Below are 19,508 nucleotides of genomic sequence, written 5' to 3'. Positions count from 1 at the left end.
TCGGCAGTGGAGCTGCAAGGCCGGCGGCGGCGGCCGGGACCATTGGGGGCGGGGTGTGTGGCCTTATGACACACCTCCAGTGATGTCAGGGGGAGTGGCCTTATGACACACTTCCGGTGATGTCAGGGGGAGTGGCCTTATGACACACTTCCGGTGATGTCAGGGGGTATGGCATATTCTAATAAGTTATGCTAATGAGTTCCCCTAGCTCTTTTTCTACGAAATGACCCCTGGATGTTACTATTAAAAAGCATTTAATATTGTATGTGAAAAACAAATGATGAAATAGCAGCCACAGTGTTATGTTTGTATATGTCATGAAAATAGCCACACGTCAGGGGGGGAGTCTATGTACTTTGCTACTTTATCACTTCCTTTTGGGAATGTTTCTGTAAAATTCATAAAGTGAAAATTCGTAAAGCTGAGAGTTGATAGTAAATAAAATTGTAGTGTTTTTTACATTTATTGTATGGTATATTCTGATTAATCTTCTTAATGGGGAGGTCCACAAAAATAGTCCCAAGATGTTTTATTAGATACAGTAACAAATGGAGTTTTGTCTGACCATTCTGCCCTGAAAGTTACCTCCTTCTGAGCACACTGTGCTTGACAGCTTAAAAGCTGATTTGCATGCTGAAAGTAGGTTAACATAGGGGTGTATTCATGAAGCTACCTATCTGCAGTTCAATCTACCTAATTAAACATTTGATCCAAAACGTCCTGTTACATTCTTTTCAAGTGGCACAGCCAACTGGCCCATTTTATTAGGCTTGCCTTAATTTTACAGGAAACTTGCAAATTGATGGGCTCAGTTCTATAGAGCTTTACAAGTCAGCTGCCTCTGAACCTTGCCAGTGCATATTCTCTTTTACCTTCTTGCTTGGAGTTTACTTGCAGGAAAGTGTATACAGGGAGCCTGACTTTCATTATTTGTACTAGCGATACAGAGGAAGGGGTTGTCACTGGCAGAAGCTGTTGTACTGGTCCTTGCTTATTTAGACATTAACATTCCTATGATTTGAAGGATGAGGAACGTGCTGCTGACTCATGTGCTCCCTCCCTCATTTTCTCATATGTCAAGTGGACGAACTGGTGAGTACAAGCCATCGTGTAAAGGCAAATGGTGGTTTGCCAAGAAAGAGGAAATGAGGCTTGAGTATGGTTACGGTTATGCCATGGCGCATGAACTAAATCCATAAAATTTGGCATTGGAACAGCCTTTGTAGCCCATCTGTTTGATCCTAGAAGTACTGTTGCCACAATACCAGTTCGTGAGCAAAGGGTGTGAATTAAATTGGCTTAAACTAAGCCTCCAAATACTAGTTCAACCGATCACCATTCTTTATGGATGATTGTGTACATTGTTCCACCAGTTAAAATGTTTATTGGGTTTCTCAGAGGAATTCAAATCAGATAGCTTTGTCGTACTTCAGTGACAAGCCTTTTGCAATCATAGTATTAGCTATATTTATGTGTCACTAAAATGAGCAGTTTTGTATGTGTTACTGTACACTTAAACCAGAACTTTCAAAGCTGGCATTTTTCTCTCTGTTGTCTTGTTTTTGTCCATGGTAGCCATGATATTGGTTTACATGGATCGATGGTGTTGGTTTTAGGAAAAAAGAAGTGTTTGGACATTGTCCTCCCCTAAAATTGAAGAGTTTGAGGAGAGAGATCAGGAAATTGATTAATGAGCCCCCCCACCCCCAGTTCAGAAATTAGACATAGATTACTAGTATAGTTGAGAATTTGAAGCAGCAATCCCCAGTGTGATTTTTGGTGTTGTATTTGAATCATAAAGGGAAAACATTGAAAGGATCTTGATTGAAACTGGGGAAGGGGAGCTTTGGCTCACTCCGTACCGGCTGACTGACTCATAAAACGTGGAGGTCCTCCCTAGCAGGCGCATCAAAGCCATGTACTTTGAACTTGGCCACAATCACAATCACAGACTTCCTGATGTTTCTTACCTTGGCAGCCTCTCCCTGTGGTCACAAAGGGAACTAGTCCTTCCCTTTCTTTGGAAGATGCAAAGCTGCAACAGAACAGAAGAGCAAAGAGTCTACCATGTTCCCTATGGCAGCTGTTTTGTGGCAGTGCCAGCTATCTTTCCTCAACATTTCTCAGTTTTGAGAACTCCAGTCTTAGAAGCTCACAGTGCTATCCTAAGCAAAGTTCAACCCTTTAAAGTCCATTGAAGTGAATGGGCTTAGAAGGGTATAACCCTGTTTAGGATGGCACTGTTAGTTACCTCATTCAAAATTCTGGTGCCATGTCAGAATTGTCTCTCAAATTGTTTTCATGTCTGAGTTACTTCATCAGCTTTTCTTGGTGAATGATGGGGAAAAAATCTAGTGTGTTTTTTTGTTAAATTCTCAGTATTCTTCATCTTTTCCAGGCTTCAGTCAGTCACTGGGGAAAGCCAGTTTGTTCAAGTATCTTCATTTCCCCCCCCCCCCATAGTAGGTTATGGTGGGTTATGTTTAGGTAATCTTTCTTATGTTTAGTTCTCTGGATGGCTTCCATCTTGGTTAGTTTTCATCTGGTTTGTGACAAATATGGATTCAAGATGGATTTCCAAGGATGTATATAGATAATTCCAGTAGATAAAGTATCTTTCTGTTTACTTTTCAGCTTCTAGTGAAACATGGTGGAGACTTGTTCGCTGAAAATGAAAATAAAGATACTCCTTGTGATTGTGCAGAGAAGCAGCATCACAAAGAATTGGCACTCAATCTAGAATCCCAGATGGTGTTCTCACGAGATCCTGAAGCTGAAAGCATTGAAGCAGAATATGCTGCTTTAGACAAAAGAGAGGTGAAATACAACTTGTATCTGATTACTCTGAATTGAGCTATGCCTACCTAATCCATTTGTCACAAAAGTGTACTTTGTCCGCTCATGTACTAAGAATAAATATATTCTTGATCTGTATCTGTTGCAGAGGAAGAACACTGTCAGATATCTTTAAGGGTTCAAACAGCTCTAGAATGCACATATAGAAGGAAATAGCACTGAAAGTTTCTCTGCTTAACTGATAACAGGAATTGAATTATCATATAGAGCTGGTTTTATTACGTCTAATAATCTAGGAAATAACTAAATAAGTTACCAGTTTTGCAGCATGGATTTTGGAACTTTGAAATGATAGGTTCAATAATCTGTAGAAAAGAAAATGATGTCTTAATTAATATTTTACATGATATTTCAAGTATATAAGAGTGATTTCAGAGAACTAAAATATGATGTTACATAGAACACCAAAATATTACAGACCTTGTCGATATTATGAATCTGCCTTCTGTTGTTACGTTTAACTTCATAAACACATTAAAATGTATTAATCTGAATTTTTCATAGCACCCCAGGCAGGGCGAGGTTTTAAATTCTAACCTTTGATCGAGGCTTTCAGTTGCAGTCATTAGAATGGTCTGCAGTCAAGTCAAACCTGGCTATAAATCTAATGGCAGAATGGAAGGGCATTTAGCTGTTCCTTGGCCTCCTTGTGATTGCTTGAGCTGTGGCAGTGGGAAACTGAGAGAAACTGGACTCTCAGCTGAAGCTCAGCTCAGCATGAGGCAGAATTGCCCAGCTGCCTCCTGCTCTCCCTTCTGTGGTCTCCATGAGTTAAGCTGGGAAAGAGAATTCATGAAAGCAAAGAGAGTTCTTGATTCCACACAAAGCCTACTCCCAGTCCTTAACTGCGTTTAAGACATCCCCGATCAATATCCAGTTTTGCCAATTTTTGCCATAAGCTGTGCTATCAATGACCTTAGCAGACACCTTTTGATTCAATTAATTGCCTATATCCTTGGTTTATTTTATTAAGATTTTATGGTTTTATTATATCTTAAATTTTACTCTATTTCATACCAATGTTCGTATTTATAGCATCCCTCTCTGTTGTTATCCTTGGTTTGTAATGGCCTATGGCTAAAAACAAATTTCTATTCAGACATCTCCAATCTTGCTCCTGCACAAGTTCTGGGAGGTGGTAATCATCAGTGTCTCTCAGCCATGCATCTTGTAAAATTAGGCCGCTGATCCTGTCCCTTATAATAATGCCGTTTTGGCCTCCAACGTTCGATGTGCGCCAACAGTGGTTGGCGGCTTGAACTGCCACTCAGCATCTGCCTGCAAATCAGGCGAAGCCCGCATCCCACCCACACCACCACTGCCCCCGGCTTCAGAGGCCTGCGGGGGGAGCAGGTGAAGGACAGCGGCAGCGCTGAGCCGGCCGTCGCGGGCCCGTTTTTACCTCTTCCCCTCTCCCGGGCTTCAGAGGCCTGTGGGGGGAGCAGGTGAAGGGTGGCGGTGGCACTGAGCCAGCCGCTGCGGGCCTGTTTTCGCCTCCCCCCGGCTTCAGGGGCCTGCGGGGGGAGCAGGTGAAGGGCGGCGGCAGTGCTGAGCTGGCCGCCGCAGGCCCGTTTTTGCCTCCCCCCCCCCACTTTCATCCTCCCACCCTTCCTACCTTTCTAGGGCTCGTTATCTTTCTCCGCAATGGGCTTTGCTTCCTAGTAATAATAATAATCTACTTAACATAATTTTTTTAAGAGCTAGATAGAAAATGAATGTAAAGCACTTTGACCAATTAGGAAAAACATAAATTAGCAGAAATGGTGTTTTTTTCACCTTGGCATCTAAACTGGAGTTTTAGTGGTAGGGCTTCCAAGTGATGTCATGCAATAATCATATTTCCAGGCTGTCTCCCAAACCTGTTTTACTCCAGTCTTTTTGGAAAGAACACTGACTAAGCACGTTAGCACTCTGTCTGGAAGGAATGGTGTTCATTTTCCCACTGCTGCACCACTGGGGGGCTTTTTGAGCTTTTTTTAAACATTGGTAACTGCTGTGGTGCTATTTCAATCTGTTGCCTCTTATCTGTTTCAAAGTTTTATATCACTGTTATAACACTATAGTGCATGCATGAAGAAAAGGGAGGGGCAAATCACTGCAGCAGTCATTATGATGTTGTACCTCAGAGCCAATGTGGAAAGTGCACAGATGACTCCTGCATGTGGAACCTTCCTTGCCAACACGCAGACTTCCGCATTTGCAGCAGTGATGAAAAGAACACAGAGAATCCCCATTCTTTGGAAGCAGCCTACAACAACCATGGCCCAGTTCCCCAAAAGCCTAGTGAATCTATCCTTAACAGGGAACAGTTCAATGGGCTAAAGTCTGGCTCCAGAATTCTGTCCGTATTACAATACAATAAAGTTTTAAAAACACATTTTAATTTTGAGGAGAGTTAATCTTATTAAACTAATAATGAAAGACAAAGAAAGCTCGCTGTAACCTAATTAATATAAAAAGCAATTATAGCAACTGACTATATTTTGTGCTATATTTGATCATTTCACCTTCACTGCTGGTTTTCCGGTTCACTACTTTAGTCCGTAAATAGAAAATGCTAATCTTCATTTTCTAGATCTACAAAATAAAAGGCAGCTTGGTTTGACTCTTGTATGAGAACAAGGTGACTTTAAATATAGGGCATCGGCAGAGCCACACATTTCATGTATGCAGCACAGACATGAAGCCTCTTTATACCGAGTCAGAGCATTGATCCACTATGGTCAGTATTGTTTACTTCAACTAGCAGTGGCTCTCCAGAGTCTCAGGAAGAGGTGTTTCACTTTACCTACTACCTGATCCTTTCAACTGGAGCCGCTGAGAATTAAATTTGCAAACTTTCGAATGCAAAGCAAATTCTCTGCTGCTCTGCCATGACCTTGTTCTGTGACCTCTCCACTATTGTAATTATTCACATGAAGACATGGAAGAATGTGCACAAGTGAGCAATGTGAGTAAGGTTTTCTTGTACTGTCTGGTTAATATGCAGAATACCATCTTGAAATAACCCCTTCTACTTAGAAGGGATTTAGCTTTTGTGCCAGGACCAGCTCTATCATGAGACCAACTTTAGACAGGCAACTCAGTTGGAAAAGGGGTGATGTTGGTGGTGGTTAACAAGCTCTCTCCTCTTTCTCCACTGACTTTATCCAGGACCTGGAATTACTAATGGTTCCACTTTGTATCTCCCAGTCTTGAGACTTTAAAAACAGCATGGCAAACCATGCATGCCCTGTAGGGCTTCCAGAACTGTCATGAAATTCCTTCCTCTTGTGAGAGTCTTTTTGTTTGCCAAAGCAACCATGGCAATTAGTATGGCTGCCAGGTGAGTAGCAAAATGTGTTGAGCCAGCACAGGCCCACAGCCTAGCTCTTATCAAATAAAGAAACCAACAGTGAAGCCAAGGAAAAGTACTTTAAAGTCACATCTGTGTCAGTGGTATAATTAATCAGTTAATTATGTTTCCCATTCAGAATAAGTAATTAACTTGTTTTATTACAAAATGACTCATGTAAATTGTATTTATTTGCTTTAATTGCCTTTATACTATTTTTAATAGACTCTTTAAAAGTAGAGAATCCTTTTAAGTATAGTGGTAATAAGGAACAGTCAGTCATACCCATTTCATAGTAGAATCATGTGGGAGCTTTGTTTGAATATGCAATTCAGAGTGCCTTATTTTATTTCACATGAGTGCTTTCTTTCTCTCTCCCCCCCCCCATAGAGCTATTGTGCAGTGGTCCATTTTAAACAGTGCTATGCTTGTGGGAGCAAACTCCATTCCTCATATTCATTATGTGTCTCTTTTGCAAAGAACACATAGCCGGTCATTTTCTTGTTGACATAAAATTTAGTAAGTAGGCCCACAGAAATTCCATTTCTCACATTCAGGCTTTCTTGTAAAACAGGATGTGGTTCTGTTCAACTGATGTAAGTAAAATCAGTAGCCTACTGTTATCAGAAAGAGGTCTACCACTTTCTAAATGAGAGACATTTCTAGTATATGTCATTGTTAATATGACTTTTTGTTTCCTTTTGAAGCCATATGAAGGACTAAGACCTCAGGACCTGCGGAGGCTCAAGGATATGCTGATTGTAGAATCTGCAGACATGCTTCAAGCCCCGCTGTTTACAGCAGAAGCTTTGCTTCGAGCACATGGTAATTGGGAACTAGATAGCATTCAAATGATTTTAGTAACAAATATTGACAGAACATGTAAAAATTAATAGATTTTTCTAACTGTGCCACCAAAAAAGAGATGATGATTTATTGTAAATGCAAACTACTGAAGTGTAATATTTCATCTTGCATTTACTGCTATTTCCCAAAGTCCTTGTATTGCAAAGAATGGAAACCTTTTGCATTAGGTGGGTCCTACTGCATTTGCCTAATGTCCTACAAGAGAGGATAAGGAAATTCTGCTTAGAACCTCAGTCCTGAAAATTAGCCAGAAGGAATTGTATACAGGTTAGTTGGCCTCTTGTTTACACTTCCTGGGCTATCTAGCTGTACTGTTCCTTGGATTTTAGAAGTATTACTGGTACGGGGAAATTTGTTCTTCCCTCCTGGCATAGTATAATGTCAGAGCAAAGGCATGGAATAACCTTATAAGGTGGTCTACTGAAAAGCTTCATGAGGCATGAAAATGAACTATCAATACTGTCAAACTTAAGGCTCAGCAGCCGTAACAGAATGTAAGCCCACTCCAAATATTCTAATACTTTGAACATCTTCAGAGCTAGTGAGCAATGACTTTAGTAGAACCAAGGGGCTGACTTACCAGTGGCTTCTACTTTCTTTGATTTATGTGGGGAGAGTGGGTGAGGGAGGCAGGGACTTATGGTGGGTGTGCACAAGGTCAGTGTCTCTAGTGTGATGACATAACTTCTGCCATGACCAGCAAATGATGTCATCACACTTGGGGGTATAGCATTCACCCAAACTCCATAGTTTAACCATAGAATTTTGGGCAAATGCTAGAGCATGTGTGATGCTGTCACATCCGGGTCACACTGGAAGATATGTTATCACACCAGGGATGCAGATAGCATGTGCTCCATTTTGCCCACCATGTTTCTACCACCTCCCAGTTACGGGGTGACAGGTAGAGAGGGCAGGAGGTCTCCAACAACCAGTGGTCAGAGTGGAATTTACATTTGCCAATGTTTATGAATCTCAAGACCTGTAGTTCCCAGCCTGCACTTGGGAAGAAGATTTCTCAGAAGACAAGGAGATCCCCATGTTCCCCAAGACACCTGAGGCTTCATGCACTCCGTGGGCATACCAGCTTTCTACTCTTCATCACAGGCTTCCATTCAAACTTGGAACCAGCAGACCAGGAACCTCCTGAATGGGCCTGTCCACCTCCTATACCACCAGAGTCTCCCCCAGGAACAGAGAAGGCAAAGGACCAGAGCTGAAGTCTGGAATATACACTTGGCAATTTGGAATATCCCCCAATCCAGTCTCTCTCAGGAATAAGATGCAGCTCTGCAGAACTTAGCAGAATCAGGGACCTAGCACTAGTTTCTTTGCAGGATCAAGGACCTAGCCCTGCCTACAGGAGAGGGTGGGACTCTCAGTTCCCTATATTGGCCTGCAGTTAAACCATTTGCTGGTTTAACACTTCTGTTCAACCACCTTGTACTTAGTCTGGCTAGTAGCTTATTACTAAGTAAGCCCCAGTTCTCTAAGCCCTGTCTCCTGGGGAGATTCTTAGCCTTCAGCTCCTGTCTTTACCCCTGGATACTGCCCTTTTTTGTCTGATTGCCTGTCTGTTGTCCTACAAAACTTGAGCCTTGCTGCCCAGGACACAAAAGGAGAAATTTGTATAACATGTGATTGTGGCCTTTGTTCAGTGATGAATGCTAGTGTGTGTGCGGGGAGTTTCTTGCTTCGGAATTATGAGTCTGGTTCTTTTGCCTCTGCAGTGGGAAGGAATCATATTCATATTTGGCACCCGTGAACTAGATGATCTTCAGACTATGTGATTTATAGTTTTAAAGAATTACTAATTTATTTAAAATACATTATTAGTTTAAAAAGTGAGTTCAGTTGATTAATCTTATGTGTATATGTAGTGGTTAAGAGTGTGGACTCTAATCTGGGAGAACTGGGTTTGATTCCCCACTCCTCCACATGCAGCTGCTGTTGTGACCTTGGGTCAGTCATAAGTTCTTTCAGCACTGTTCTCTCAAGGACAGTTCTTGGGAGAGCTTTCTCAGGCTCACCTACCTGACAGGGTGTCTGTTGTGGGGAGGAGAAGGGAAAGGGATTGTAAGCTGCTCTGAGACTCCTTTGGGTAGTGAAGGGCAGGGTATAAATCCAATCTCCTCCTCCGTCATGATTAAACAAACTGAATTTGTATAGAGTTGTACAGTTGGAATGAGCGTTAGAGCCCATCTAGTCCACCCTCTTGTTCCCCTGTACAGGAAACCCAAAACTAGAGCATCCTAAGAAATCTCTGTCCAGCTTCTGCTTGAAAACCTCCAGTGAGAAAGAGAGGCGGTCCCCCCCCACAAGATAATTGGTTCCATTGTCAAACTGCCATTACCAGTAGGATTTCTATGAAATCTGCCTTCCTGTAACTGAAGCCTATTAGAACTTTTCCTGTGGAGCAGTAAATAACAATTCTTTGCCCTCTTGTGTGTGACTGCCCTTGAGGTAACTGACAAGTGCTATCGCATCTTCTCTCAGTCTTTCAAGCGAAACATACCCCGTTCCTTCAGTCTTTCCTCAGTTGTTTTCCAGACCTCTGGCAATCTTGGTTGCCCTCTTCTGAACCAGTTCCAAATTGCCTATATTTTTATTAATGTGTGGTGCCCAGAACTTTACACAGTATTCCAGATAAGGTTTGGTTAACACAGAATGGAGTAGAAAAAAGTCTGTGTTATATTCTTATGAGTAACTGCAAACCTGAATACTGTGCCTGCACCTAGTGGGCAGTAATTGAGACCTGAACTGGTCTGGATTGCAGTAATGTGCTGTGGCTTGATACTAGTGACCACTGCTTGGGGGGGGGGCCCTGCATGCACACAGTTTGTAATACATGAGAAAGTAGAGGTTTTCTCTGTTTCTGTGTGTTCAGCAAAAAGATTAATTATTTAACCAAGCAAAATTGAAACTGTATTTGCTTTAATTCAGTTGCACCAGTACAGTTTATTTTTAGTGAATTAGCTTAGCTGAAGCTGTACTGCTTGCTACAGAGAACAGTGCAATCCAGCAAGCAGGAAATCTTGTATGGATATAAAAACATCGGTCGCTTCAGAACTTCTTGTAATCTCACTATTTTAACAAGTTTCAGTGAAAGAATTATTTACTAGGACATGACATAGGCTTACATCTTGTACTATACAGATGGAGCAGTGCTCATAGAAAGGAACTTTGTGACTTCTCCAGTGGTGCTGCAACTTGCCATGCCCCCTCTCTGAATTCCAAGGTTCAGTGACCCCTCTCTTGGGGAGTACTGGGGGGAGAGTCTGATAAAACCACACACATCCGTTTCATAAGTGGAAAAAGATAGTTAGGATCTAAGCTGTAAAATACTGGGCTTGGTAATAAGATTAAGAGGTGTTTCTTGTTTCTGATGGTTTCAGTGATGAAACTCTTGAATTTTACTTATTTTCTTTGTGGAAAATAGCATACTTGGTTCTTTGAAGCACACAAAAATGTTTTCATTAGAGATGCTCTTCAAGGTCAGAACCTGGGTTTTCTCTAGTTCAAAAATTCATTGCTTAGAATGAGCTAAGCTCTAGAAGTTTAGACTTGATTCATAATTAGCTCAGTCCTCTGCTTCAGACCCTCACCAAATGGCATTGGAAATGTGAAGGTGTGCTGCTGCAGCCTTTAATTAAGTTACTCTGAGGTTACTTAGAGATCCTAGTATTGTAGTTTCCCAGGAGTTTTGCATCTGCTGTGCAATAGTCTCTAGCAATTCTGGAGCCCGCTGCATTACTTCTGCAGCATTCCAGGGCATAATCGAGGTGGCAGTAGCAACCCTTCTTGCTACTGCTGCCAGGTAGGTTGGGGGTGGGGAATGATGGTGGGAGAAGGGGAAGGCTTGTATGGAGGCTAGGGAAGGGGAGGTGTTCAGGCCTGATCAAGACTGGAATGATGAAGATTGGGCCTAAAATGAACTACCTTGAGCTTTTTATTTAGATAAAATTTAGATAAAATCCCAAAGCTCTTCCACCAGGCTTTCAATTAGGAGCTGCCCTCACCACTACCACCAACATCTGTGGTTATGGGCCGGCCCCAGCTTTGAGATCGAGCTATACCATCATGTGACGCCAGAAGATCACTGAGTTGGAATTTGTCTGCTTGGTACATCCTATAGTACGCCACCTCAATTAATGATGGAATGATGATCACTACTAGCACTTTGTGTTTATCTGACTGTTTTAAAATGTTTTAAATGTTTTATGTGGATTTTATGGTACCTTGTACTAACTGATGTGAGCCGCCCTGAGCCTGTTCGCGGGGAGGGCGGGATACAAATTGAATGAATAAATAAATATATATAGCTGTTCTGAATCAATCCCCATTATTAACTGCGGTAGTGAAAGTGGGTGAGCAATTTTGATGGGATATAGTGATGTGGTCCATCAAAATATATTGGAAATACTTATTTCATAGTTTATATTTTCCATGAACCTAGAAAGCACATTTTCACACTTGAATGCCGTATGTTTTCTCTCCCTCTCGAATATTAAAATTGTAATTAGTTTAAAACCCAGAGTCCAGCATATTTCTTATTTTGTGGGATTGAGGTCTGATAGCCTTATTTTTGCTCTAACCTGTATGTATGCATGCATGCATTTTTAAAGAAGAACAGCATGTATTGACATGCATTATTTTCTGCCTGAAGTCCCAACTGGAAAACCAGAAGAAATTACTCTCTGGCCATTGTTGCCCCTAAATACAAAGCTTTTGATGTAGAAATAATGATCTAACATTGCTTACCTTTGTGAGAGGTGTTACTGACTCTAAAAGAAAGAAAAAAACACCCAGTTGTATTGAATTTTGGGTGGAAATAATGAGCATACGAAGCCTCATCAGACATGAATAAAAATTTTACTTTTCAGTGTTTTCCTTTTTCAAGGAAAAAAGGTTAAAACTACAGTTAGCCTAATCTGTACATTTATTCCGTTCAGAAGATGTTTCTAAAAAGTATTGTGTATTTACAGGACTGTTAGAAAGAATCTTGCATATATGCTGTAGAGTATAAATATCTCTTGATGGTAACTGCATATTGCTAAGCTTCGTCTCTCTTCCAGTATCTGTATCTTTTAACCATTTGTCTTCTCATTTTATTTAAGACTGGGACAGGGAGAAGTTACTTGAAGCATGGATGTCTAATCCAGAAAATTGCTGCCAACGTTCAGGTGTTCAAATGCCAACTCCGCCTCCAAGTGGATATAATGCTTGGGACACACTTCCTTCACCAAGAACTCCTCGGACTACTCGTTCTTCTATCACCTCACCAGATGAAATCAGCCTGTCACCAGGAGACATTGAGACAACTATGGTACGTTTCATCCTTGTCATAACTTCCTGCCTATGATAAAAGACCACATAAGGTAACTAAGAAAGTGCCTTTATATTATGATTCAGGGTTGCAAAAAAATATCTTAATGAATGTTTTTGTCTTTCTGATTTTTGCCATATGGTTTTTCTGCACCTGCTTGGTGTATGACTGCCATAAAACTATTTCTGAAAGTAATCAAACAATCAGGAAGTGATTATGTTTGATGTACTTACCTCACTTGTTTTAATTACTTTAGCATTTTACTTTGTTGTTCAGTCGCACAGTCGAGTCCGACTCTTCGCGACCCCATGGACCAGGTCACGCCAGGCCCTCCTGTCTTCTGCTGTCCTCTGAAGTTCACTCAATGTCATGTTCGTTGCATCTATGACACTGTCTAACTATCTCATCCTTTGCACGCTTGGTCTGAGTTCTTTTCTGCGGCCTGTCCATCTTGGGTGGCCCTTCATGGCCCTTCACAGCATAGCCCACAACTTCATCGAACTACGGAAGCCCCCTCGCCACGACAAGGCAGTGATCCATGAGGAGGAAAGAAATTTTTGCCTGCCAATTCACACCATTCAAACAATCAGAAGGGCTTTCTGTCCACTATGCAGCAACATGGCTCTCCACAATGTGGTGGGAGGTTCCATGCCTCTTTGCCCATAATAAAAGTGCAGCTCCCAGCCTGCAGCTTCTCCATGTGTTTGTCCATTTGGCATTATTTTCTGTCCTCTCGTTAAATGGCAGCGCACCACTATTACTGGTTAAGATTAGCTTCCTGACTTGCTTTATACCAGCTAGGAGACCTGAGAAAATGGTCCCTTATCAAGAAGGGATTTTATAGCCCTTTCCAGAACATTCCTCTGAATATGGGAAGAATGGACCCTCATATCTGCAGGACTACCTCTCCCTCTATCCTACACAATGACAGCTTCACTCATCTGAGCAGGGCCCTCTGCAGGTGACATTCTACAAATAGGCAAGATCAATAGCTGCCCACACACTTGCATGTATGTCTCTGTGAGAAAGGCGGACCATTTATAATGCAAATTAAAAATACAATAAATAAACAAGAAGGTACAGGAATTATGTAATGTATTTGTAGATTTTCACTTCTACTATATCTGTTTCCTTAATCACTCTTCTATTATCTTCGCTGTCATCTCTCCATGCTTACGAAACAACCTTCCCTTTGTTTACATTTTAAAGGTCAACCCACTAAAGTTCTGGTAAATTACACGGAACTTTACTATGTGGGATAGGTTGCAGCAGTCCATATGATCAGCATAACATTCAAATGTGAAAAATATTTTCATTTCCAGTAAAACTCTTTAAAAGCACAGTTTCTGTTTGGTAAGTTGCAGCTGTAATGTTATTGGGTTTGTGCCCTGTGGCAAAAATATCTCTCTGAAAAGATGGAGTTTGTAACTGTTTCCTCATGATTTTGCTTTGTTTTCAGAGTTAAATCCTTATTTCTCTGATATTAAATCAGTAATAGAAGTAACAGATCCCAATAATTTTATCATGTTTAGTGTTTTGTTTTGTTTAGTATTTTATTTTATGACATGCATGTATTCATATACACTATGATCTCTCCAGTAGCCCAGTTGAAAAAAGTCAGTAGAAGTATACCTGTCATATAAAACCTAGCCCATGTGTAAAAGAATGGTTCATCTGTAAACTTGCAGTTTCTTGCCTCCACAGATATGGGCGCTATTCTGACAAATTCATAGCAGTTAAACGATTTCCAGCCAGTGTTTCTTCTGTGAACTAGCCAGCTACAAGATGCAATGAAATGAACAGGCAATGGAAAGGTTTACTGGGGAGGTTTATTAGAAACTTTTTCTAAGCTGTGCATTCTCATAAGAGTTCAGTTTCTGTTCCTCGAGAGCATTGCAATGCAGGCTGGTGATGAGGCAGTATATTGCATTTCTCTGTTTGTTTCTATAGGTTTCTCCAGACCTATCCCTTTTCTCTCATGCTATCTTAATATGATAAGGAAATCCAGTTGATTCTCAAAATATAGAATCATAGAGTTGGAAGGGACCTCCAGGTTCATCTGGTCCAACCCCCTGCACAATGCAGGAAATTCACAAATATCTCTCCTCCCACACTCTCAGTGACCCATGCTCTATGCCCAGAAGAGGGCCAAAACAACAACAACAACAACAACCCTTCCAGGATCCCTGGCCAAAGTGGCCTGGAGTACAATTGCTTCCTGACCCCAAAGTGGCAATCAGCATTTCCCTGGGTATGTAATAAAGGGGCCACAAGAACTAAGCACTGATGTAACCCTTCCTGCCCTCCCTTCTCGTGATCCACTTGAGTTCACAGAATCAGCATTGCTGTCAGATGGCCATATAGCCTCTGTTTGAAAAACTCCAAAGAAGGAGGTCAGAAATAATGAGGAAAAATTTAACACATGAATTCAAAAGGCAGCAGGTCTAGTGTGTCAAAGGAGAATTAGTTGTACCTCAGGAATTCCTTATACAGCATGCAGTGATTAATTTTCTTACCTACTCTTTTCATCCACAGTGTGAAATCTGTATGTGTAATATTTCTGTGTTTGAAGACCCAGTGGATATGCCTTGTGGACATGAATTTTGTAGAGCATGTTGGGAGGCGTAAGTATACATCTTAAAGGCTTTTAAACAAAACAAAACGAACATTAATTACTAATGATTTAGCTTGATTTGTTGGCTTGTTCCTGGAGAGACTTAGGATTCCATTATAAAGGCAGTTTGATTTCCACCCTAACAAATGCCTCCCTAAGCAGTATCATACCCTTCTTAGCCCATTGACTGCTTAGGATGGCACTCTGTATGCTTGTTCTTACAGAAAGTCCCAAAATGCAAACACAAAATGTTTATCCTAAGCTCCTGTCTATGAACTAGTAAAGAGGCTAAATTAAACTATGGTTTATGAAATATTAGCAGTTCATACGGGTAAGTAGAGAATTTAAGAGGTACAGCACTCATACTGCTACAGTAATGAAGAGTGGTCAGGAGTCCACTGCTTCTTATAAAAGCTGTCATAAAACAGAGAAAAGTCTGAGGAGAAAATACAGCAATTTTGCTAATACTCTTATGTAGCCAGCACTGTTGTGTCTCCAAGATAGGCAGGATTTCTGTCAAGGGGAAGCACAGGAGTTCTACAATGAACTGCTTCAGCAGCCATTCCTTTTTCTGGAGAAACACCACCTGCTTTAGCATGGGCACAGTTTCAATGGCCATCTTACAGTCTATACTGTAGTATTCAGGGGTCATTTCGTAGAAAAAGAGCTAGGGGGACTCATTAGCATAACTCATTAGCATATGCCACACACCCTGACATCACCGGAAGTGTGTCCTCCCCACAGCCGGCGGCGACCTCCAGCGGGCACCAGCAGGGAGCTCCAGGCCCCGCCCTCCCGCACTTCACCCGGGGGGATGGCGTCCCCCCGCGTCCCCCCCCCAAATGAGCCCTGTTAGTATTATTATTCTACCAGCTCACCCTGCAGTGCCAAAATGTAGTTCCTACCATATCTTTCCATCAGTGAACCTCACGATGTGAGGGTAACAAAGTGCTTTTTGACTCTTAAACAAACCCATAAAAGACAATTGTCTATTTATTCTGTAGATAGTTTAAAGATTGTTCATAGAAATTGATGACATATGTCCACATTTTTGGTAACTTGCTGTCTTCAGGTTTGGTGGAATGTCCTCTGTGGATGCATGCTGAGAGCTTTGTATGGTAGCTATACGTTCTCCAAGCTGCTTACTTGTGGAGTTAATACATTAATATGTTATTTTTTCCTCCATAATTCTATGGAGTTAATATTTCCTTTTCCACCACTGATGCACATTTAACAGGTTTTTGAATATGAAAATTCAAGAGGGTGAAGCCCACAATATTTTTTGCCCAGCATATGATTGCTTCCAGCTTGTTCCAGTGGAGATCATAGAAAGTGTGGTTTCCAAGGAGATGGATAAACGTTACCTACAATTTGACATTAAGGTAAACATCAGATTGTCAGCATGTGGCTAAAGCATCTGTGCATTGATTATTCAAACTTTGGCCATAATTTAAATACTTTATTCTCTCGTTAATCAAATGCAGCCTTCATTAAAATAATCCCAAAAGCTTTATTATTCAGCCTGTTTCATGTTGTGGTTACTTTTTTATCCTGATCTAGAAGTTCCTCTGCATGTAGAAAAAATTCAGTGCTTTCGTAGCCCCTTGTGTAAATACAAACAGCTCTTTAAATTTCAGCCATATCTAATCGTTATGCTTTCTCAGTTCCATGAAAAGATTCATTTGTGATGTTGTCTTCATCGTCACCTCCTTCAATGCCTCAGTGATATTGTCTTTTAGTTCTACATATAGCTATTAAAATTTAATTCTCCTGTCAGTATTCCACTCCAGTTGGGGGCTAGTTGTATTAGTCGTCATATCTACTTTAATTACCCAATCATCCTTTGTTGTAGTTTTCCTTGGGGAAATTAGACCATAGCAGTGACCATAGCCTCAGTTGTTAGTGGGGCTGTTGTTTTATTAGTTTCGCCAAGGTGCCTTGGGGCACGTAGGCACTCTGATTTTGAAACAGGAACCAGTGCCACCTCTAAGTGAACCTTCCCAAATGTCATTACAAGGCCAGAAGCACCTGAGTCTCCCGCGTGTGTTACTTTTTGTATAAAATGGCATGCATGTTCCAAAAATTTTATGTAAGATTTAGTTTCATATAGTCCTGTTTCTGAGTTTTATACATTACTATAGCAAATAAATATAGTTGGTATAAAATAACTAGGTAGCTATTTTAGGTCCTCATATGTTTGTATACTACCAAAATTTACATCTTCAAACTTCATGTTGACAAGAGGGGTCTTATCCAAAATGGTTAACTAACGTCCACTTTCCTTTCCCCCTGCAAGGCCTTTGTTGAAAATAATCCTTCTATTAAATGGTGCCCTACACCAGGCTGTGAAAGAGCAGTCAGGCTAACAAGACAGGGGTCAAATACTACAGGTTCAGAAACACTTAGTTTCCCCTTGCTAAGAGCCCCTGCAGTGGATTGTGGAAAAGGGCATCTCTTCTGCTGGTAAGTTTCTTATTTCTCCTTACCTTTAAATTGCTGTTCTTTGAAATATCTCATAACTAATATTCTAGACACACTAAAATGTTAATGTTATTAACTTTGGAGTTTACTAACTTATTAAATAATGTTTGGTTTATAAATAAATCCTTATATTATAGTATGAAATCCTGTTTCAGATTTTTCATATCTTTATTCATATTTTGTGTACTATTCAAACACTTGACTTTGGTCAACATTGCATTGCTTGAACCATAGTTTGCAAAAATCTAAAAAATAATAGTCAGCTAATTGCTCTTATTTGTTTCAAGCTTCTTAGGGTTGATAATTTTATGCACTCAAAAAAGTACAACAAATCCTTATCCTGTATACAGAATTTTCTAAAGCATTTATTCCTTCTTGTATAAGCTTCAGTGCAATGTGACAATGGGTCTTGGAGCAGAACACATACATCAGTTTTGCACCTGACAATGTTCATTCTTTACTGTTTAACATGAACACATGAAGCTGCCTTATACAGAATCAGACCCTTGGTCCATCAGAGTCAGTATTGTCAACTCAGACCCGCAGTGGCTCTTCAGGGTCTCAGGCTGAGGTCTTTCACATCACCTCCTACCTGATCCTTTTAACTGGAGATGCTGGGGGTTGAACCTGGGCCCTTCTGCATGCCAAGCAGATGCTCTGCCACTGAGCCACATCCCCTCCCAATTTTCATCTTCAGTTGCTATAATTTCCCCACAAATGGAGGCAGACCTTGATTCAGGAAATCTGGAATATGGAGTGATGGTGGGGAAGAAGCAAAGCAATTTGCTAGTGACAATTCATGAATGGGCATTTCTTGCTTGTTGTGATATCATTCCATGCCATACTGGACTCTAGGGGATGTCGGGTTCTGTGCCTTCTGAAATAATCTTTCTGTGCATTTTTCTTTGGATCCAGAGGTGCCATTCCGCAGGCATAACTGCAGTTACGTCAGTGGAATAGCACTTCTACTGATGTAGGGAAGGGTGATTTTTCCCAGTTCCCCATCCAGCTATAGACTTCCAGCCTCCCATATTGTTCCTAGATAACCCCAGCAAAATTCTGGGGGAATCAATGGGAGAAGGTGAGGAAGTCCTGCTCTGCTTAGAATCCAGCCCTGCATAGTTATAAACTTTGAGGACATACATGTGAAATTGAATTTCATATTAACACAAATCCAAAGATGTGCAAGGAGCACTCTCTGCTCCCTCTCCCCTATGTAATAACATGTTATAATTTCCTTTTACATTTTTCTGTGTGGTTCTGGCAAATTTTTTTAATGTAAAAAAGATAAAGCTGTTATTTTACGTTATACGAAACTCCCACAAAAAACACTGTCATTTGATCCAGAGAAGGCATCTTGCATTCCTATTTAATACCATAGCTTCTTATGTGAAGTTATATTTCTGAAATATTGCTAATTTTAGTTGTTTTGCTTTTGGTATGTTGGATGTGTGGCAGATGTCTAAAGCTATTTTGCTGTATTTCCCGTAAAAAGAGTGAGTCGTGACCAATCTGGAAATTGTATTGACACATCTACACCCAGGCACCATCTGGATACGACATATCTTCTGTTCCAGGAATTAGATTGTTTCTCAAAAAAAGGAGTAATATTGTGAGAAGCATTGTGAAGAACCTGCACGTTTTTCTAAGCAAAATTATTTTGAATCCTAATCAAAGTCCATTCTTTAGTTTAAAACAAAAGGGGAGTACAGATCTCATATTCTCTGGTTGATTACCTACAATTGCTTAGTCTCATCCATCAAAATAAAGTGTTTTATTGAGTGGAATTTACTCTAGCTATTAAAAGTAGGAATAAAGCACCTAGGACCTGGGGATTTTGAATGTAATAATAGTGTGACCGGTGGAGTCCTTTGATATGCTGTATTCCATTGCCTGTTTTGAAAGTTGACCGCTGATGTAATATAGCAGTTAGAGTATCAGACTACAACTAGGGGAACAGATTCAAGTCTCTGTTCACTGGATGACCTTAGACTAGTTGCTCGGTCAGACTAACCTACTTAACAGAATTA

General features: G+C 40.8%; 1 protein-coding gene across 1 annotated transcript in view; it reads left to right on the top strand.

Annotated features, from left to right (window-relative positions):
- The window catches only part of ANKIB1 (ankyrin repeat and IBR domain containing 1), an 82,084-nt gene that overhangs the window by 31,292 nt on the left and 31,284 nt on the right, over positions 1-19,508 (top strand). Inside the window, exons 4-9 of the mRNA XM_015408641.1 lie at positions 2,635-2,817; positions 6,898-7,015; positions 12,175-12,383; positions 14,919-15,007; positions 16,235-16,379; positions 17,294-17,460. Coding sequence (XP_015264127.1) covers positions 2,635-2,817; positions 6,898-7,015; positions 12,175-12,383; positions 14,919-15,007; positions 16,235-16,379; positions 17,294-17,460 — 911 coding nt within the window. The remainder of the gene's footprint in view (positions 1-2,634; positions 2,818-6,897; positions 7,016-12,174; positions 12,384-14,918; positions 15,008-16,234; positions 16,380-17,293; positions 17,461-19,508) is intronic.

The sequence above is a fragment of the Gekko japonicus genome, unplaced genomic scaffold, assembly GCF_001447785.1.
Source record: "Gekko japonicus isolate JY-2015 unplaced genomic scaffold, Gekko_japonicus_V1.1 scaffold1868, whole genome shotgun sequence".
In the NCBI taxonomy this organism is placed as follows: Eukaryota; Metazoa; Chordata; class Lepidosauria; order Squamata; family Gekkonidae; genus Gekko; species Gekko japonicus.
The sequence above is the reverse complement of the archived record's forward strand: the minus strand, read 5'-3'. Positions and strand labels throughout refer to the sequence as shown.